Source organism: Squalius cephalus (assembly GCF_949319135.1).
Source record: "Squalius cephalus genome assembly, chromosome: 6".
NCBI lineage: Eukaryota > Metazoa > Chordata > Actinopteri > Cypriniformes > Leuciscidae > Squalius > Squalius cephalus.
In genome coordinates, this window is record NC_137127.1 from 33,476,155 (window position 1) to 33,499,190 (window position 23,036).

At 37.8% G+C, this 23,036-nt stretch overlaps 1 protein-coding gene across 2 annotated transcripts in view; it reads right to left on the reverse strand.

Annotated features, from left to right (window-relative positions):
* Positions 1-20,399, reverse strand: part of LOC307160261 (rho guanine nucleotide exchange factor 26-like) — a gene marked incomplete at its 3' end in the record, with an annotated part of 106,440 nt that extends 86,041 nt beyond the window's left edge. Inside the window, exons 1-3 of one of the 2 annotated variants that reach the window (XM_079874213.1) lie at positions 20,148-20,398; positions 18,264-19,470; positions 16,872-16,923 (exon numbers count right to left, since the gene is read on the reverse strand). In XM_079874213.1, coding sequence (XP_079730339.1) covers positions 16,872-16,923; positions 18,264-19,436 — 1,225 coding nt within the window. In that variant the 5' untranslated portion in view covers positions 19,437-19,470; positions 20,148-20,398. Of the gene's footprint in view, positions 1-16,871; positions 16,924-18,263; positions 19,471-20,147 lie in introns of both variants that reach the window. The other variant, XM_079874214.1, reaches the window with a different exon arrangement.
* Positions 20,400-23,036: the final 2,637 nt, after the last annotated feature.

The window sequence follows — 23,036 nt, forward strand, 5'->3', positions numbered from 1 at the left end:
GTTGTTTCTGATTTTGATGATGAATTTTGTCTATTTTGATTGCGGGGTCTCCAGAGACCCCGAAGACCACGAGTGTCACAATTTTTGTCACGCTAACATAAAAACAGATATCATTCCAATTTATTTTTATTTTTGTAGATCTAGAAAGTGTTGAGAGCCGTAGAAGGTTTCATACCATTTGGACAAAGGGAACATTTTTTTTAATTTGAGCAAAAGTCATTTGGGGTCCCAAAAGACCCCATAAACCATCAGAGGGTTAAACAAGATGATTGACTTTAATAAACAGATACATATTTAAGCATCAAGAACGGAAAAACATAAACACTGTCGGCTACACTGAGATTCGATCTCAGATCGTTTGAAGCTCCGAGAGGCTATTGATAATGCTTTGACCACAGAGCTACCGTCTGAATCGCCAACGTCTACTATTTTCTCTGTTTTAAAAGTTTGTAACATGTAAGGCTATTTAGTTCTGAATATAACAAAGAATGCTTAAACCGACTACATCGGTTAGGAGCTGCAAGTCCTGAAAATGTTTTAATTTCACGGTAAATTATTTTAAGTTATTTCACTGTTATGTTTCAGTTAATAAATCTACAAACACATTAAAATAACACGAAGAAAATGACAAGTAACCTATTGACATAGCCTTTCTAAATTATAGAAAAACTGGGCACACAATGTTAACGTGTGTCTACTTTGTTTAAATTTAATGAATTTGAATTCGTTTAACCACAATATTTATCTTGAATTTATCTGTGACCTCAGCTCAAATTACTGCCGCGGCAGATTACGTCATAAAGAGAATAAACTGACACTTTTCAAAGTCTGTGATTACAGCGCCACTCAGCGGTAAAAGGCAGCAAATACACATCCCAATTTTGCCGCCGCGGGAACGGCGGCGGTAAAAGTCTCATTCTGGTTGACCACCATCTGTATGTATGTATGTGTATGTATGTATATATATATATATATATATATATATATATATATATATACACTCACCTAAAGGATTGTTAGGAACACCTGTTCAATTTCTCATTAATGCAATTATCTAATCAACCAATCACATGGCAGTTGCTTCAATGCATTTAGGGGTGTGGTCCTGGTCAAGACAATCTCCTGAACTCCAAACTGAATGTCAGAATGGGAAAGAAAGGTGATTTAAGCAATTTTGAGCGTGGCATGGTTGTTGGTGCCAGACGGGCCGGTCTGAGTATTTCACAATCTGCTCAGTTACTGGGATTTTCACGCATAGACATGTGCCGGTATTCGGTAATGCGATAAATCGCGGTAATGAATAAGCACGATATTGTTATCGCGGGCACTTCAAAATACCGTGAAATATAATAGATCAGAATTTATGTTTATAGAACGCGCATTAGCTTATTTTCCATCAACCGCTTAAACAAACACTGCGTATATGCTGCGCGAAACACGTGCGCACTGATGTAAACAATCCTCACATGTAGAAGCACAGTGTGAATGCGGCGCAGTGCGCACTCTATTCTAATGTAAACAATACTCACATGGAGAAGAAGCACGGCGGAAGGAGGAACGCTGCCGACGATTCATCCCCCTTCTAAAAGCAGGGCTGCCAACTCTACGCATTCAGCGTGAGACTCACGCAATTTACACTTTTACACGCTCTCACGCCACACATCCATTTTTTCACGCAGAGAATAATCGCGGAGCAAAGAGGACACTGACACCGACAGACTAGACAGAGCAGGTTACTTTTGATATGAAAAAAAATGATCAGCTATCAGGTTCTGTCCATTTTATTACGAAATTCAGACAATAAATACCGTTTTGGTGCTTGTAAATGTGACGTGACCGATCGCTGTAGCGCCTCAGTTCAAGTAAACCGATCATATGTTACTTTTTATTTAAAGATACAGTACAACTTACCGAAAGGTATTTATGCCTCATAAATAATATCGATCAATCAGAGTTTTTCAACCACGGAAAGAGGTCAATAAAACTGCAGGTGAACAATTATGTCACAGAACGTTACATTTACCTCAGGAAAGCCATTTAATGACCAACACGTTAGTTGACTAGAAAAAATAGCTATAGAGAGGAGTATTTTGCTATATATGTGAACTATATTACATTTGTATTATATTTTTACTTGTGTCATAATTGTTATTATAATGAAAACCAAATTATATTTAATTTAATTTGTTAATTTTTAACCTTTAACCCTCTGAGGTCTGAGCTGTTTTCTGGGCCCTGGAGGTGTTCTGACATGCTCTGACATTTGTGCTTATTTCTGTTACTTGTGACATTTTCATGGCTAAAGTCTGATTACACTGTATTCAGCACAAACTCTGCTACAATAATATATCAGCAGCATGTATATAAAAGTTTGTGGTTTTGAGATAATGACATTTATGCGTGGTTTGTGAAAAAACAAAAACAAATTGTCACTGAAATAAGCTCATGAAACCCATACTGATTATTTCTTCATAAGACTTTTGAAAATTGTATCACGTAGCCCAGAATATTTGCTTCAAAACTATGTGAAAATCATCCTGACTGCTCATTCAGAGAAGACAATATATTGATTTAAAAATTTTACGACGTGTTTTGTGTGAGAAAGCTCTATGCAAGAGGCGTGGACATCTCATTATTATGTAAGCTTTTCTCACCTGAGAAAGACAAAAGACACTCCCTAATGGCCCTATTAGGAGCTATCAGGCCCTGCCATTCTGAGCAACCTTGCACAAAGAATGAGGAGATTTAAAAAAGAATGGCTTTTTGATTATTTTAATGTATTTACAACACAACATAATGACAAAAAAAAACACATTATTTAACACACTGAACTAAAGACAGAGACTTGAACTGTAACACACCTTTGTGCCATTCCTGAAACATAGTAGGCTACATACCTTTCATTTCCATGGTGTTTGATTTTTCACTTTAGCATGTTCATGTATGGAGACTTATGTGAATGTCAGCAGGACTTATCAGTGGCATCTTGTTCCTCTAAAAACAACAACAACAACAAAACAGCTGTGAACATGCTGATATCAAGAGAAATGCTGCACAATTTGGGGAATATATTTTAGATTTTTCAGGTTAAAATAGCTTTTTAAAATGTACAGAATACACACACACATATATATTAGCCTACTTTTACCATGCTGTGTTTTATTAGAATATAAAAACATCCTCGTGTTGAACACGTAGGCTATACAAGCACTGAAAGGTTGCCTATCATTCTAGTTCACATTTCACATTTCATCTTTCTGTCTACATGTACATATATGACATTAGGCTTAGTTCATGTTTTTACTCCAAACTCATTTCATAACATACATTTTAATCTGGCACGACCAGTTTAACATGTCTTACCTTAAAAATCTTCTCATCTTCAAATCGCGTTCTTCTGAGGTAAATCCGAGGTAAATTCAAGGTAAACAGCACAGCACAGCACAGCTTACAGTTGTCCAAACCCGATGAAAGCAGAGAAGAGTAAGTTACGAAGTCTCTGCTTCTTTGTTTTGAGGTGATGAGGGCGTTTACAGGTCTGCGTTTCTCCGCATGGATCATTTGCATGTCAATCGCTCGTGCGCGCGTGGGTGTGGTCACATTATAGTTAATGAGGACGCGTTTGAGAAACTGTACATGCCGCTGCTTTCGTATGGATTACTTAAAAATAGAATATTTGTTTTTTATATAATTTACATACTTTAAAAATAGAGATTCCAAGCGTTGTATAGACATGCGTTTCAAGTCTGTGTGACAAACATTCGCTGAGTTACAGGTCATTTTCTGTCGCGTTTCAGAATGAGTTTCACATTGAGACAGACGGCAGAACGCGCATCATGTTTATTTTCTTTGTTTTACGAAAAACACAACATTTTGTTTTTATTATGAGTGTACACAAATAAAAGAAGACATTTAACAGTTTTGAATGATGTACAATACAAGTATGTAAAATCAAAATCAACAGAGTAATTTGCACTGATATAAAAAAAAACGAGCAGATCACGCCGGCGTGATTGCTGACCTCAGGGGGTTAATAATACCAGCTGATAGGGCTCTCTGTATGTTTACAGCATTATGTGAGATGTATTTTTTCTTGAGAAAAATTAACATGTAGGCTATCTAATGTAGCCTACCTAATATTTATCCAAAGAGTCAATATTGAATCAAGATTGAAATCAAATCCCAAGAATTGAATTGAAATCGTGAAAATTGTGTAAAATTCTGTTTAGTTACCAAATGTTTTGACAATCACAATTACACGTATTGTGATGCAAGTTGTTATTTTTTCTACATCCCACCCAATCCATCCGTTTCTCTTGAGCAATTAAAATATCGTGATAATACCGTATACCGTGATAAAAGCTCAATCAATTAATCGCAGCATGAAAATTTGATACCGGCACATGCCTATTCACGCACAACCATTTCTAGGGTTTACAAAGAATGTTGTGAAAAGGGAAAAACATCCAGTATGCGGCAGTCTTGTGGGCGAAAATGCCTTGTTGATGCTAGAGGTCAGAGGAGAATGGGCCGACTGATTCAAGCTGATAGAAGAGCAACTTTGACTGAAATAACCACTCGTTACAACCGAGGTATGCAGCAAAGCATTTGTGAAGCCACAACACGCACAACCTTGAGGTGGATGGGCTACAACAGCAGAAGACCCCACCGGGTACCACTAATCTCCACTACAAATAGGAAAAAGAGGCTACAATTTGCACAAGCTCACCAAAATTGGACAGTTGAAGACTGGAAAAATGTTGCCTGGTCTGATGAGTCTCGATTTCTGTTGAGACATTCAGATGGTAGAGTCAGAATTTGGCGTAAACAGAATGAGAACATGGATCCATCATGCCTTGTTACCACTGTGCAGGCTGGTGGTGGTGGTGTAATGGTGTGGGGGATGTTTTCTTGGCACACTTTAGGCCCCTTAGTGCCAATTGGGCATCGTTTAAATGCCACGGCCTACCTGAGCATTGTTTCTGACCATGTCCATCCCTTTATGACCACCATGTACCCATTCTCTGATGGCTACTTCCAGCAGGATAATGCACCATGTCACAAAGCTCAAATCATTTCAAATTGGTTTCTTGAACATGACAATGAGTTCACTGTACTAAAATGGCCCCCACAGTCACCAGATCTCAACCCAATAGAGCATCTTTGGGATGTGGTGGAACGGGAGCTTCGTGCCCTGGATGTGCATCCCACAAATCTCCATCAACTGCAAAATGCTATCCTATCAATATGGGCCAACATTTCTAAATAATGCTTTCAGCACCTTGTTGAATCAATGCCACGTAGAATTAAGGCAGTTCTGAAGGCGAAAGGGGGTCAAACACAGTATTAGTATGGTGTTCCTAATAATCCTTTAGGTGAGTGTATATATATATATATATATATATATATATATATATATATATATATATATATATATTAGGGCTGTCAAATGATTAATCGCGATTAATCGCATCCAAAATAAAAGTTTGTGTTTACATAATTTATGTCTGTGTACAGAGTATAATTATTTTCTATATATAAATACACACACATGCATATATATATTTAAGAAAATGTGTTATTTATATATAAAATATTTATATATAATATAAATTATATATAATATAAATATATATACACAGTATATACATGCAAATATTTCTTAAATATATACATGCATGTGTGTGTGTATTTATATATAGAAAATAATTATACACCGTACACACACATGTATTATGTAAAAACAAACTTTTATTTTGGATGCGATTAATCGCGATTAATCGTTTGACAGCCCTAATATATATATATATATAATATATATATATATATATATATATATATATATATGTATGTATATGTATATGTTCCATTGACAAGACCAAAGTGATCTGTGTGTTTTGTCGTTGTGAACTGACTATCATCGCAGCACGTCCAGTCTCAAATACCACTTGATGGCCAAGCACACAGCGGATGCGAATTCTCTGATGCGATTATTTGCTATTTGATTATTATTTGCGATTACAAAAATCCAGAAAATCACACTGTATGATTTTTAAGTAATTAATTAGCATTTTATTGCATGACATAAGTATTTGATCACCTACCAACCAGTAAGAATTCCGACTCTCACAGACCTGTTCGTTTTTCTTTAAGAAGCCCTCCTGTTCTCCACTCATTACCTGTATTAACTGCACCTGTTTGAACTCGTTAACTGTATAAAAGTCCACACACTCAGTCAAACAGACTCCAACCTCTCCACAATGGCCAATACCAGAGAGCTGTGTAAGGACATCAGGGATAAAATTGTAGACCTGCACAAGGCTGGGATGGGCTACAGGACAATAGGCAAGCAGCTTTATTTGGTCTAAACTCCACTCGCCGTGTTTGGAGGAAGAAGAAGGATGAGTACAACCCCAAGAACACCATCCCAACTGTGAAGCATGGAGGTGGAAACATCATTCTTTGGGGATGCTTTTCTGCTAAGGGGACAGACTACTGCACCGTATTGAGGGGAGGATGGATGGGGCCATGTATCGCGAAATCTTGGCCAACAACCTCCTTCCCTCAGTAAGAGCATTGAAGATGGGTCGTGGCTGGGTCTTCCAGCATAACAACGACCCGAAACACACAGCCAGGGCAACTAAGGAGTGGCTCCGTAAGAAGCATCTCAAGGTCCTGGAGTGGCCTAGCCAGTCTCCAGACCTGAACCCAATAGAAAATCTTTGGAAGGAGCTGAAAGTCCATATTGCCCAGCGACAGCCCCGAAACCTGAAGGATCTGGAGAAGGTCTGTATGGAGGAGTGGGCCAAAATCCCTGCTGCAGTGTGTGCAAACCTGGTCAAGAACTACAGGAAACGCATGATCTCTGTAATTGCAAACAGAAAGTTTTCTGTACCAAATATTAAGTTCTGCTTTTCTGATGTATCAAATACTTATGTCATGCAACAAAATGCAAATTAATTACTTAAATCATACAATGTGATTTTCTGGATTTTTGTTTTAGATTCCGTCACTCACAGTTGAAGAGTACCTATGATAAAAATTATAGAAATAAGAATTAGACAAAATAAAAATTAGACTTCTACATGCTTTGTAAGTGGGAAAACCTGCAAAATCGGCAGTGTATCAAATACTTGTTCTCCCCACTGTATATATATATATCTGAGTAGGTACTACATTTGAATCTAAATTTACTTCATGACCTTTAAAAATATCTATATCGTATGAAGTATGAATGTGGGAAGTATGAATGAAATTCTGACGTATTACATCTGCCATGTACAACCCGAATTCCGGAAAAGTAGGGACGTTTTTTAAATCTGAATAAAATGAAAACTAAAAGACTTTCAAATCACATGAGCCAATATTTTATTCACAATAGAACATAGATAACATAACAAATGTTTAAACTGCGAAATTGTACAATTTTATGCACAAAATTAGCTCATTTCAAATTTGATTCCTGCTACAGGTCTCTCGTGTAGCATCTCCTCTTCTTTTCAAAACAGTTTGAAGACGTCTGGGCATCGAGGTTATGAGTTTCTGGAGTTTTGGTGTTGGAATTTGGTCCCATTCTTGCCTTATATAGGTTTCCAGCTGCTGAAGGGTTCATGGTCGTCTTTGACGTATTTTCCATTTAATGATGCGCCAAATGTTCTCTTTAGGTGAAAGATCTGGACTGCAGGCAGGCCAGTTCAGCACCCAGACTCTTCTACGATGAAGCCATGTGGTTGTGATAGCTGCAGTATGTGGTTTTCCATTATCCTGCTGAAATACACAAGGCCTTCCCTGAAATAGACGTCGTCTGGAGGGGAGCATTTGTTACTCTAAAACCTTTATATAACTTTCAGCATTCATAGAGCCTTCCAAAACATGTAAGCTGCCATACCGTATGCACTTATGCACCTCCATACTATCAGAGATGCTGGCTTTTGAACTGAACACTGATAACACGCTGGAAGGTCTCCCTCCTCTTTAGCCAGGAGGACACAGTGTCCGTGATTTCCAACAAGAATGTCAAATTTGGACTTGTCTGACCATAGAACACTATTCTGCTTTGAAATAGTCCATTTTAAATGAGTCTTGACCCACAGGACACGACGGACCATGTTCACATATGGCTTCCTTTTTGTATGATAGAGCTTTAGTTGGCATCTGCAGATGGCACGGTGGATTGTGTTTACCGACAGTGGTTTCTGGAAGTATTCCTGGGCCCATTTAGTAATGTCATTGACACAATCATGCCAACGAGTGATGCAGTGTCGTCTGAGGGCCCGAAAACCACAGGCATCCAATAAAGGTCTCTGGCCTTGTCCCTTACACACAGATATTTCTCCAGCTTCTCTGAATCTTCTGATGATGTTATGCACTGTAGATGATGAGATTTGCAAAGCCTTTGCAATTTGACGTTGAGGAGCATTGTTTTTAAAGTATTCCACAATCTTTTTATGCAGTCTTTCACAGACTGAAGAGCCTCTGCCCATCTTTACCTCTGAGAGACTCTGGCTCTCTTTTATAGCTAATCATGTTACAGACCTGATATCAATCAACTTATTTAGTTGCTAGATGTTCTCCAAGCTGAAAAAATTCAAAATTGCTTGCTTTTTCAGCCATTTGTTGCCCCCGTGCCAACTCTGCTAGCGGCCTCGCGTCACCAAGGTCAGATAAATCCCATCACATAGAGCCTCTTTCACCTAGATTTCATCATATAGAGACTGTGTCTGTTCCCCGAATTTGGAAATCCGAAAAACGTCCAAACCCATCTAAGGTTAAAAATTTAATTGTTGTTCAACAAATAAAAAACAGCTATAATACAGATGAGCAAAATGATAAAGCTTGGGTTGCTGAATATTCGATCCCTTACTCCAAAAGCACTCATTGTTAATGAAATGATTTCAGATAATAACCTAGATATGCTGTGTTTGACAGAAACCTGGCTAAAACCAAACGATTACATTACTTTAAATGAGTCCACCCCGCAAGATTACTGTTATAAACATGAGCCTCGTCTGAAACGCAAAGGGGAGGTGTTGCTGTAATTTATAGTAATATTTTCAAAACCACTAAGAAATCAAGTTTTAAATATACTTCTTTTGAAGTGTTGGTGCTTAATGTAAAAATATATAGTGTAAACGATAAATCACGTTTGAGATTTGTGCTTTCTACTGTATACAGGCCACCAAGGCACCATAAAGATTTTATCAAAGAATTTGCGGACTTTCTATCAGAATTAATATTGACTGCAGATAAAGTACTAATTGTTGGTGATTTTAATATGCACATTGATAATGAAAAAGATGCATTGGGATTGGCATTTAAAGACATTGTAAACTCAATTGGAGTTAGACAACACATGTCAGGACCTACTCATTCTCGTAATCATACTCTAGATCTAATATTATCACACGGAATCAATGTTGATGCCGTTGAAATTCTGCAGCAGAGCGATGACATCTCAGATCATTATCTAGTCTTGTGTAAATTACATTTAGCCAAGGCTGCAAAGCCGACTCCGTGTTATAAATATGTTAGACCTATCACTTCTGCCACTAAAGATTGCTTTATCAATAATCTTCCTAATCAGTTTCATCATCTCAGCATCCCAGATAGCTTAGAAGAACTCGATAGTGCAACAGAAACTTTTAACTCTCTCTTTTCCAGCACTTTAGACACAGTTGCTCCGTTGTGCTTAAAGAAGATTAAAGAAAATAGTCCAACGCTGTGGTACAACGAGCACACTCGGGCCCTTAAGAGAGCAGCCAGAAAAATGGAGCGCAACTGGAAGAAAACAAAACTAGAGGTATTTCGGATTTCATGGAAGGAGAGCTCGATTACGTACAGAGAGGCTTTAAAAGCTGTTAGATCTGCTTATTTTTCAACCCTATTAGAAGAAAATAAACAAAACCCTAGGTATTTATTTGAAACGGTGGCTAAACTAACGAAAAAGAAAGCTTCAAGCCCAGAAGTTTCCAAGCAGCACAACACTAATGACTTTGTGAACTTCTTCACTTATAAGATTGATAATATCAGGGACAAAATTATAACTATGCAACCGTCTACTACAGTATCGCATCAGGCAGTGCATTGTAGTGTCCCTGAGGAAAATTTGATTAATTTATTGCTATAGGAGAGGAAGAATTTTGCAAACTCGTTAATTCATCTAAATCGACAACATGTATGTTAGACCCTATACCGACTAAGCTACTGAAAGAGATGCTTCCAGAGGTCCATAGATCCTCTTCTTAATATCATTAATTCGTCTTTGTCTCTAGGATACGAACCAAAAACCTTTAAGCTGGCCATGATTAAACCGCTTGTTAAAAAAACGCAACTTGATCCTACAGAATTAGTCAATTACAGGCCGATCTCGAATCTACCTTTTCTGTCAAAGATATTAGAAAAAGCAGTATCCTCACAACTGTGTTCCTTTCTTGAAAGAAATGATATCTGTGAGGATTTTCAGTCCGGTTTTAGACCGTACCATAGTACTCAGACTGCTCTCGTTAGAGTCACAAATGATTTGCTCTTATCATCCGATCGTGGTTGTGTCTCTCTATTAGTGTTACTTGATCTTAGTGCTGCATTTGACACCATTGACCACAACATTCTTTTAAATAGACTAGAAAACTATGTTGGCATTAGTGGAATTGCATTAGCATGGTTTAAATCATACTTATCTGACCGTTATCAGTTTGTAGCAGTAAATGAAGAGATGTCTCATCGATCACAAGTTCAGTATGGCGTACCACAAGGCTCAGTACTAGGAACGCTGCTGTTCACTCTGTACATGCTACCATTAGGAGATATCATTAGGAAACATGGAATTAGCTTTCACTGTTATGCCGATGATACTCAGCTGTATATTTCTTCAAAACCTAACGAAACTTACCAATTCACAAAATTAACGGAATGCATAGCTGATATAAAAAATTGGATGACTAGTAATTTCCTACTACTTAATTCTGAAAAAACAGAGATTCTAATTATTGGACAAAAAACTTCCTCACGTAATAACCTAGAATACTGTCTAACACTTGATGGCTGCTCTGTTAAGTCTTCGTCGTCGGTTAGGAACCTGGGTGTGCTCTTTGATACCAATCTTTCATTTGTAAGTCACGTGTCTAGTATCTGTAAAACCGCATTTTTCCATCTTAAAAATATATCTAAATTACGCCATATGCTCTCATTGACAAATGCGGAATTAGTTAATGCGTTCATGACATCAAGGCTAGATTATTGTAATGCTCTACTGGGTGGTTGCCCTGCACGCTTAATAAACAAACTACAGGTAGTCCAAAACGCAGCAGCTCGAGTTCTTACCAGAACCAGGAAGTATGACCATATTAGCCCGGGTCTGTCAACACTGCATTGGCTCCCTATTAAACATCGTATAAATTTTTAAATATTGCTGATTACTTACAAAGCACTAAATGGTTTAGCTCCGCAGTACTTGAGCGAGCTCTTAATGCATTATAGTCCTTAACGTCTATTGCGATCTCAAAATTCCGGCCAGTTGATAATACCTAGAATATCAAAATCAACTGCTGGCGGTAGATCCTTTTCCTATTTAGCACCAAAACTTTGGAACAGTCTTCCTACCATTGTCCGGGAAGCAGACACACTCTGTCAGTTCAAAGCAAGATTAAAGACACATCTCTTTGACCTAGCATTCACATAACACATTATAGACTTCTATAATTCAATGTTAGGCTGCATAGATTAGGTCAGCCGGAACCGGGAACACTTCCCATAAATCCTGATGTACTCGTTACATCATAAGAAGAATGGCATATACGCTAATTTTAGTGTCTTTGTTTATCCCGAAGTTTTCCCGCAGCCTGCCGGATCCAGGCCGTATCCAGATCTGACGAGGGACCTTCGCCTGGACCGATGACAACGCAGTGCTGGAGTGCCAACTAGTCTCTCCCTATGGAGGATCCCTTTACCACTCCAGATAAAGCATTTTCGGGAATTTCGTTTCGCCCCGAAGTGATAAAATAAAATAAAATTCTGTATCAAAATTTATAAGGAAAGACCAGTACTTTGTTTAGGCTTGGTCTGTAGGGAATTCCAAACCTGCGCACATATATTCAAACGCACATAACTATAGAACCAATTCTTAATGCGCATGTGAACGCCATCAGCGTTTATCACAGGATCGTGTTTAAAGTCTGTGTAGAGAGAATGGTGTCGTCCTAGCGGCCCCTAATTTAATAACAAATGATCGTTGCAACGGAAGCGAATCAATCAAAACTAACTTTAGCTGGAAAATAATTAATTATTATAAATAAAATAATTATTAAAGAACCGCTATAAAGCCAAAACAATCTCTGTTACCTTAAATTATAAGTTTATCTCTGTAAAGCTGCTTTGAAACAATCTACATTGTTAAAAGCGCTATATAAATGAAGATGACTTGACTTGACTTGACTTGACTTGACTTGACTTGTTTGAAACCTGTAGCAGGCATTAAATTTGATAAAAAGTGTAAAATTTCTCCATTTAAACATTTGCTATGTTATCTATGTTCTATTGTGAATAAAATATTGGCTTAGGTGATTTGAAAGTCTTTTAGTATTAATTTTATTCAAATTTAACAAATGTTGGGTTGTAGTCACTGTCACGTGACCTACAAGTATCAGCTTCACTGCCATCCATAAATCCTCTCCCGTGGCCTCATGTGATAGTAAAGTACCCAGCGAATGTACACTTCAGAAACTCACAGGAAGTAGTAGGTCATCCGGGGACTTTTCGCCTACTGTTTTTTTAATAAAATGCATTCGGACACACTACTCTGTTGGCATGCTGTTTTTTTACTTTTAGGGAAGTATTCGATTTTGGATGCAGCAATGGTCTTATTATTGGGAGATACGAGGGTCCGTGGCTCATTGAAGGTTTTCTGTTAAAATGGTGTTGTGTAAGTGGCCCCTAAGTTAATAACTAATGATCTTTGCAACGCAAGTGAATCAAACAAAAACTAACTTTATCTGGACAATAACTTTATTCTAGAGCTGCTGTAAAGACAAAACAATATCTGTTACTTTAATTTCCTGTTATCACAGTAAAGCTAGGGCTGCACGATTATGACAAAAATCATAATTGTCGATTATTCCCTTGAAATTGTAATTGCGATTATTAATTACGATTATCATAATTTACATTGAATATATATATATATATATATATATATATATATATATATATATATATATATATATATATATATGGACATATATATAATGTAAATATTGACATATTATTATACATGTTTACTTAAAAATTGTGAACACACACACTGTCCCCCTTTACTTAACATACACATAAATTGTAAGAATATGACTAATAGTAAAGACTACTAATAAATAAACATTAGGCCTATGCTAAAGCTATTAAATATCAGTCCCAAACTAGCTTTTGTTAATACAATGTTGGTATGAGCCACCACAGTCATTTAAAAATATAAAAAAATAACACAAAGTGAAAATAAAGTGGCATTTTGGGGTTAATATTGAAATGACAGTTACCATGGTGAATAGGCCTACACAATATTAACAAGAACTGTTAATGAAAAATGGAAACTGCTCCTGGCGAATAGAATGAAAATCATCCCTGCATTCAAATCCTTCTCAGCTAACACACGACGTACCAGTAACGTGATTTATTGGTATTTTACTTTTATTTCGTGACTTACTAATTTACAACGTAACAACGTTGCATGCTCGTAGTTTCCTTTGCACTTAAACACAGCGCGCGCCGCCGCATTTGCACGTGCAATTGAAGAGTGTGCGCTACGAGCACAGTAGCCTATAACGGCTGACAGGACAGGAACGTCCGTTTTTCTGAGGTGAAAGACTTTATTTCAGCGTACATATACGTCACTGCCTGGTAGTTCCTATTGTGCCGGGTTTTCTGAAGTAGTTGTGATTCGCCTCTCATAACATGCTCTAAATGCACGCAGAGTGGATTTTTTTTTTTTTTTTTTTTTTTGTAATCGCGGCTTTGAACGATTACGTAATCGTGGGATCCATAATCGTAATCGCGATTAGAAATTCGATTAATTGTGCAGCCCTAAGTAAAGCAACTTTGAAACAATCTATATTGTTAAAAGCACTATATAAATGAAGGTGACTTGAATTGACTTGACTCTGCCAATGGAGAAAGCGTAACAGCTAACTTAGATCATGTGTGTGCCTTCATAACCAATCACATTACAGCCTTGACTTCATTGAACCTTGTTCAGAGTTGTGCTACAGTCAATCACTCTTTGCAGATACCACAGAAATGAATGAGAAATGCCGCAAACAATGTAAACTGAAAACAACAACTTTCCTTTTTGACTTCAAGGTTTCTTAGTTTTGACAGGTGATTCGCCAGATGTCAAAGATGGATGCCATTTAGACCTTTCTAGATTAAAAGCAGCCATCTAGATTCTAGATGACAAGTTTAAATTCTAGCAACTGCCTCCTCAGCACGTTATATAGTACCCAGGTCTTATTTCTGTTTACGGACGTGATGTAACAACGCAAAAACAAATGACCTCAAACTAACATTTCCCACAAAACCAGAACGACAGCACAAATTATAAATAATTGTTTTCAGCTTAATGTTGCAATTCGGGCTACGATAGGGAGACTGCTTTGGAAACACTTTACAATAAGGTTCATTAGTTAACATTAGTTAACTACCTTAGTTATCATGAACTAAGAATGAACAATACTTTTTCAGCATTTATTAATCTTAGTTAAATGTACAGTATGGAATTTTTCGTCACTAGGGGTCGCTAACCCCTTTACAATAACAAAGGCGTAGTTTGATGACGCAACACATGCTAAGAATTATGGATGTTGTCGTCAACGTCAAGCCGACCGATCTAATAATGTTTATGGTTGACTGAATACATCGATGCTTTTATCATGACTGTGATATAAAGCAGTTCGGGATTGCTAAGAGACAGCTATCAGCTCCACACGCGACGCAAGCTCCCGCGGATATAAAAGGAATATGGACATTTCATTCTACCGAACTACACGCAGAATTACTACTCACAGGTCAGTTTATTAGACAAATTAAACTCGTGAGGTAACGCAGCGCTGTTTCACCTGGTCTAACATTACACTATCACACTAAACTGCATTTGAATGTGTTGAAAAGTATGTGTTAGTTTGTCTGTATGAGACTAGCAGTAAGCTAGATCAACATTAGAATAACATACAGATCATATTCTAACATTTTATCATTGTTGAACTAACGTTATATAACATTGATTAGTTTTATGTAAATGTGCTCACCTGTTTAATAAGTACATGTAGGAGCGGTCGAAGTCTCGGACGTGGAGCTCTTGTTTATATACTGTCTATGGGAGCTCTCGGCATCTCGAAAACACAGCGCTGAAATTGATTCTCGTTTTAGTTCTCCTTTTTTATCCAAAGTCTGCTTGCCATGGTCCGTAATGTTTGAACGAAACAACAACAGCGTGCAAATAGGCATTGCGAACTCCACAGTTGTCTGCGTCTGTCGCTTTGGTTAATCAGAGGGCTCTGCTCATAGCTCTGGTTACCATGGCAGTACGAGCGGAAACCATAGGCGGAAACCAGGGACAACGCGGATATGACGCCATTGACTGCGACAAAACGGAAATAAAGAAACGTGCCGTGTCTAAAAATTAAATTAAAATTTCTCTTGGTTTGAAAGTTGTTGGAAACAGTCGGGATAATGCAAGTACACAACTAAAAAAAATATATAACGTAGATATAGTGATTTTTGCTAATTTTAAAGCAAAAAAGTTACATATTGTGCCTTTAATATTAATTTCATCATTTACTAATACGTTATTAAAATCAAAGGTTGTATTTGTTAACATTAGTTAATGCACTGTGAACTAACATGAACTAACTATGAACAGTTGTATTTGTATTAACTAACATTAAAAAAGATTAATAAATACTGTAACAAATGTATTGCTCATTGTTAGTTCATGTTACTTAATACATGAACTAATGTTACCTAATGAATCTTATTGTAAAGTGTTAACACTGCTTTTAACACTGATGTCTTATATACTTGCTCAATAACGGATTTTTGTTTTGTTTTTTTACCTAAAAAAAGTTACATGCTGCAGCTTTAAATATAACATTTTGAATATAGAAATATGCAATGATAAAAAAAAAAAAAAATTGAAATAATACTTTAATATGAAACTAATACAGCTAATAGGTGGCAGCAAGTCACTGCCTTTGTCAATAGCCCCTTTTACAAATACAGTGTGTACAATTTTCCAATATGCAAAGTTGTAACATAACCAGTAAATTACTGTTATCTGCTATGACTGAACAATGCATAAGATTACAAGTATGAGCATGTGCGAGGTTAATATCACACATTTGCATTTGGGGAAAACAGCACTCCTGCTTGTGTGATATTGCATACACCATATCTTGAATTTTGGGGGCATTTTTGCCCTAAGTCCCAGTATTTTCTGGCCATGCTTTATTTAAATTTAATTTGACAGGCTGCTAAGAAACAACAGCAGCTCATGTTAACCTGTTTCATCTTGTAAACCTAAATACACAAAAAAAAAACACAATGTTCAATCTCTGAAGTGTATCCACCACACATGGAAAGTGGCAGCATTTGCAAAATGTAATGGATGTGAAGAAGAGATGCATTTTAGGAGTTTTATTCCGATTGTATTAGACAACTCTATTTTGATCAGGTCACTCACACTTGTGAAATGGTTGTAATGTAGAGCCCTGATTAAAGTACCTAAAGTACCATTTCATCATGCATATCAAATGAAGTAGAGTTCACCTAGTCTCTGTTGAGTGTGCTCTATGTAGCACACAGAAAGGTCTGGAGGATGCTCCAATGCTTACCCTCACTGTCAAACGTCCGCTGGGTTGGGGGGCCTTTCTTCCGCTCCACATTCTGCAAAAAGCACAAGTGATTGATTAGTTGTACTTGACAATTGAGATTTTGACATTATTTATCCTTTTGATCTTTCATTAAAAAAATCACAAAAATGTAACCTTTCATTTAAATAAAACAAGCGAAAGTAGGGGGGAAAATCACATTATTAAACAAACGTTTTTCTCGAATACATGTTGACCACAATAATTGGCACCCCAGAATACTACACTCACAAAACTAGCCAATATTCAAACATTGCTCTTTACTTAAAAAGAAAATGTTTGCAAATGCAATTACGTGGACAAGCCAATAAACATGCAATGGGCATGAGATGCAGAATGAATCTGAATTCACATGGCAGCATGTGGCCACCTGCTCTGACTCTTTCCCATCATTCTGTCTTCATAAAAGGAATGAACTGATGGTTGTATTGGGCTGTTAGGTCCACTATCACAGTATGCTGTCATTGTTGTTCACGATGCCCAAACATTCTGAAGGATGAAATTAAGTAATGGAAGTTTATTGTCACAATCAATCTTTGACCTCTTTGATAAATATTATGACCTTTGCCGTTATATAGTGCTGCCTGACAAGGTTAATTTGAGGGCAGTGGTCACGGTCCTAAATAAATATACATGCACAAATACAAATACACACACAGTACATCAATATTAAAAATGGCAAATGGGCAATATTAAAATTATACACTATTTAGTCTAAATTAATAAAAAAATGAAACACTAAAATCAATTGTTTTAAATGTAATATGTTACCATATCACACTTGATGTTTTATTAACAAAGTTCGGGAGGAACACGTTCAAATTGCCTATCCAATCAGCACGAGAGGAGGTCTATACAGTATATCCATAGCTGACTCACCTATGTTCCTCAACAGTTTTTTGCATCCCTCCACCACCCCGACTCCTCACTCAACTGGTTACTATCCTAGCCAGGGGTACGGGGGAGAGTACGCTGGGTTCAGGACAAATTTCGAGCTCGGAGCCCTCCCCGTGGACAGCACGGCAAATACGCATACTCTTTACTCTATCTGATTATTTGTAAGTGTGAAACTGTGACGATCCGGTGCGGATATCTAAATCAGAGAAAATCATAGGTTCGGGTGGGTGGTGGATGATTAATTTTTAACAGCGGATTTGTGTGAAGTTAGAGCTGATCCACGCATCTCTACTGTATATACATACACACTCTCTCCTTCATTGAGCAGTGAAAAACAATTCCTTAATAATTATAAAACAATACACAGATTAGGATTTCCAAAAGTTCAGGGATGCATTCACATTGTGACCACAACATAAGAAGTAATGTAATTTTTACAATATTTAGTGTTCAACTCACTTTGCTCTTGGATGGACTCAGGTTAGACTGTCTCTCTTCAGCGACTCCTTCCAGCACAGGCTGGGACAGGCGTTTGGCCTTTGGGTCTAATGATGGAACTTCTATATCTACACCACTGCCCATTGCCCGGCGATATGATTTGGAGCGCTGGCCTCTTGTCAGTAGTCCTCCATTCTCATCTCCATCCAGCTCATCATCCTTACTGGTGGAGAAAGAAGAAGTCTCAAACATGCTTCGTGGTCGGAAGACACTTTTTCCTGTGTCCATAAACTTTTGAGAGGGCTTGCTGAAGCGTGTGTCGGAGACCAGACTCCTGGGGATGATCTGCTGGGTGCCCATCTTATGCGCTGCAGGACTGTGGGTGCTCAGTATTATTGGGGAAGGGGGCTGCTTGCCCTCCAAGCCCTGAGATGCCCCTGAACTCTGCCGCTGCAACAGGATGCCCCCCGGCCTTTCAGTGGGGGAGGGGCTGCAGGGTGTTGGGGGGTCTGAGGGAAGGCTAAGGTTGGAGGACATAGGGGGGATGCTGGAGGTGGAACTGTGAAGTGGGGAGCTGCGGTAGCCGATAGGAGATCCAGGGACATCCTGTGATTGGCGTGAAGGCGTGGAATTTTGAGGTGATATGTTTGAGGTGATAGGTTTTGGTAAAACTGTTTCTGGAGGTGAAGAAACATCCCCAAAAACAATTTGATCCCTTTGAGAGGTGAGGGTGAACTGACTGGAGAGACGTTTGAGGGGCTCTGTTATGTCATGCCAAACACTGAGTCCTCCATTCCCATTCTTGGTGGGCAACAAAGGTGTTTTAGGGGAAGAAATAGCGTCTACACTCTTATCATCCGATTTAGTCAAGTTTGACAGAGAGAACCTGCCGTTAGATAAATATCCAATACTGATACTCCGGACCACCCTAGTCTTCCTAGTGGGTTTGTTGAGAGTGTGTTTCAGCACTGTAGTGTTTGACGCAGTGGTGCTGATTTTCTCAGCCGGCTGGGTGAGAGTGAACATGCACTTATCGTCTACAGGAAAGTCTGTCATAAGAACTCCATCTATTTGGTAACTATGAGGTCTGGGCTTGTGCTTCTTGTCATTTTCGCTGCGTCTTTTCCAGAGAGGAATGATATTGTTGTTGGAGAGATCCACTTCGTTGCCAAGATCCATAATGAGTCCACTCATATCACTCAGCAATCATTCTGACCTTCGTCTGAACCTAAAGAGAGAGGGCAAAGATGCATGAGTGTAAGTTGAACTGTGCCCTGAAAGTTGATTGTTTAATAATGGCAACCAAAAGAGATGGTTCACTCAAATAAATAAATGAAAAATAAACATGCATTACTAACTCTCATATCGTTCCAAACCTGTATGAATACTTAAAAGGAACAAAATTATATTTTACAGTCTTATAAGACTGCGTCTTATAAGACTTATCTAATGTCCTTTCTTATAAGAAAGGACATTAGGACATTCTTTCTTTTCTTATAAGTCTTATCTAATGGTGACTATAGTCACCATTCACTTTTGTATTGGGAAAAGATGAATCGTAACTGATCTTTAAGTTCGATCTAACGTTTCTTTTCGTGTTTCACAGAAGAAATACAGTCATAGAGTTTGGAGAAAACTGTAGTATTTTCAAGTGTGGGTGAAATATTTGAATTGTGCGCGAGGATGTGCGGCTCAAATCCACGATTATACATTTACAGGTATTTCAACTATTTTTAACTACTTCTGAGTCTTGCAATGGATTTATACATTTTGTAAGAATTAGAGTATCAATTCCTGTCATCCTCTGTACGATTCATCGCGCTTGTTAGCTCTAGCGCACAAAAACAACACACATTGCTCGCGCGAAAACTTTGCAAGATTTATAGAAAAGAAATGCATGCATACCTCTGTGTGAAGATTAACTATAACCCTGCTCTCTACTACTGTTTTTCAGCCCGTAGCCTATGAACTATAATTCCATTGTGGCCGTTTTTCCCTCGAGAAATACAAAAATGAATGTGCTCTAAACTCCAGAAAGTCTGCGTTGTTTATTTGTCGTCACAAGGTGCTTTGCGCTTTTGCAGTCGTGAGACTGTAGTAATGCAGTAAGTCAAGGTTGGGCAGGGAGGGCACAAGAGTTCCCAGTTCACGTGACGTCATGTGCTCGATGATTTAGCTAGTGTGAGTGTCCCAATATTGTTGGCCTCAACCTATACGCTCAGTGAACTCTGATCGAAGGGAAATAAAATGGTAACCGGAAATCTTATTAAACTAAAATTAATTTTAGTTTCTACTATTTTCATAAACTAATTTTGTGCAGATAGTGATCAAATATATAGAGATCATCTGATGTGGCGTCGTGCATAACAGTGAATACGTAGCGCCATCATGTGGTGTTTGGCTATTTTTGCAACGTTTTCAAAGATTTAGGGCAGGCGGATCGACAAATTGGTTTGACAACCATAAATATATTTTGGATAGTTAATTGTAGCCTATTTTGACGAGTCATAATTATAATTTTACTAGTCAAAATAATAATTAGAAATATCTGTAATTCTAATTGGGCTAGAAAAATCTGATTAGAGATATCTCTGTTTTGACTGTCTACTGACGTCATATTATCTTCAATTGACGTGTCATTCATACGCAAATGTAATTAGAGATATCTAATTTAATTTTGACTATTCAAAATGATATTTTCAGTTATCTGAATTTTACCTGCTCCTATATGCAAACCATTTTAGCATTAAATACCCCTTGCTGTACTGGCAAGCCGTTTTGACGTCACTGATGAACAAATAAGCCTGAACCTAGCTGAGACGCGAAAGCAGGTTGCCTTGTATAGCATATGACACAGCGCTCCTATACATAACAGCTTATTTTTATCAGTTCTTTTGGAGATTTCTGTAAGAATTATAACTTTATAGATAAAGAAGCACAGTAAAGATTACATTTATGAATGCATTAGAGTGAGAGAGTGCGCATGAATTGCACCTGGCAGCGTCTCTCTAAATAGTGCTGTGGGTTTTAGTTACTAAGAAATATTTGCTAGAACTTTTCAGTTTCTAAGCTTTTTTTTTTTTTTTGATAAATCACAGAACAGAGTTTACAATACATTTCTGCGCTACTAAATGATTCTGCCCGATCTTCACATGATACGTGACACAAGAATTTGTATTTCTGCGAGTAATGACATCATTGTTGATATCAAGAATTAAAATTTTTACTAGTGGAAATCCCTAGTGAAAAAATAGTATACTTAAGCACAATTTATTAAGTAGCCTATAATTTAGTGTATTTATGCCACACTATAAATTGGTATAGCCTACTTAAAGTCTGCTAAATTGGAACAACTAATTTTGTACTAGGCTAAATGCAATTTAGTTGTCCAAAAGTAGTGCTTGAAGTTCAACTAAAGTTGTATTTAATATACTTGTTTGTGCTAAAGTGGAACTATTCCAAATATACTTAAAGGCCCACTGAAGTGTCTTGAAACGCGCAGCTTTGTATGATGCATTGGCGTAATTTCCACTGAAACAGGAAGCTAAGACGGGACATATCAAAGTCCTTTTAGGCTGTCTCTGGACATATTAGGCTTGTTTGAGATGCGCCTCGCCTCGCCTGAAATGTATGCGAGAGTAGGCGGCTGCAGTGAGAGGAGGAGTGAAAAAAGCGCAGGCAAGCCGGACAGTTCTCTCTTCTCGCAGTGGATCTGACACCTGTGAGATCAAAGATGGATATCGCGGGATTCACCGGATTCACGCTCGTGCACAGTGTTGCTAATAAACTGAATGGAATTTAAGTTCTGTTGCTTTTATATGAAAATAAATAATGAACAAGACACCCAAAGTAGCATAGGCCTACTTATTTAATTCCATTCCAAATACATGTTTATCAGTCTTTTTTCTTGTGTTTTTTTTTTTCTTTTCTTTTTTTTTTTAATAAAAATTACATTGCATAACCCATAGAGATCGCACTGAGGTAGTTTGGGAATATTATTACCACATAACGTACACATAAAACATGATATCAGAGTTTTAAAATCAAACATTTTAAATAAGAGCAATACATCACGGTTGTTTAAACCAATGAACATCAAGCTGTGTCGTCAGCAAGTCGTTTCCCATCATGCTTCTGATCAGCGCAGTCAGTGGAGAGCAACTGCGCTCGACTGCAGAATCCGACAGGTGCGCCTTGCGCTCGCGAGAGATTTTTGACATACGTCAGCATGACATCAGAGCAAGGCGGACCGCACTCGGACACATTTCTAACCGGCATGCATCTCGCGCTGATCACCGGAGATCGATTCTGCGCAGATTTTGCTCATCTCAAACTATTCGGGCTCCTCCCCCTTTTCAAATAACCAATAGCGTTTTGATTTACCTCACAGACTGTGAGCAGTACTTGACATCACCATGGAAACGAATCCGAGCGCTGATACCTGTATACGTGTAACATTAGAGGTGTGAATAAATTCTAGCCATTTGATTCTGAAAACGGAATAAAACTTGAGCGTTTGAACACACATCTCTGAACTGTCCAAACAAACACAAACACACGACAGAAACCGGGAAAGAAAGGACAGATCAGCCCAGGGACATGACACTTAAGTATATCTTTAGTTCGACCTCAGCACAATTTCCAGATAATAACCAAAGTGCATTATGCACAAAATTACTTGTTTTAATTTAGCAGACTTTAAGTATACCAATTTAGTATACTAACAGTACAATTGCAGGGTATTTATATTAAGTACATAAATAGGCCTATGTAATGTATTTGTAGTAGGCTATA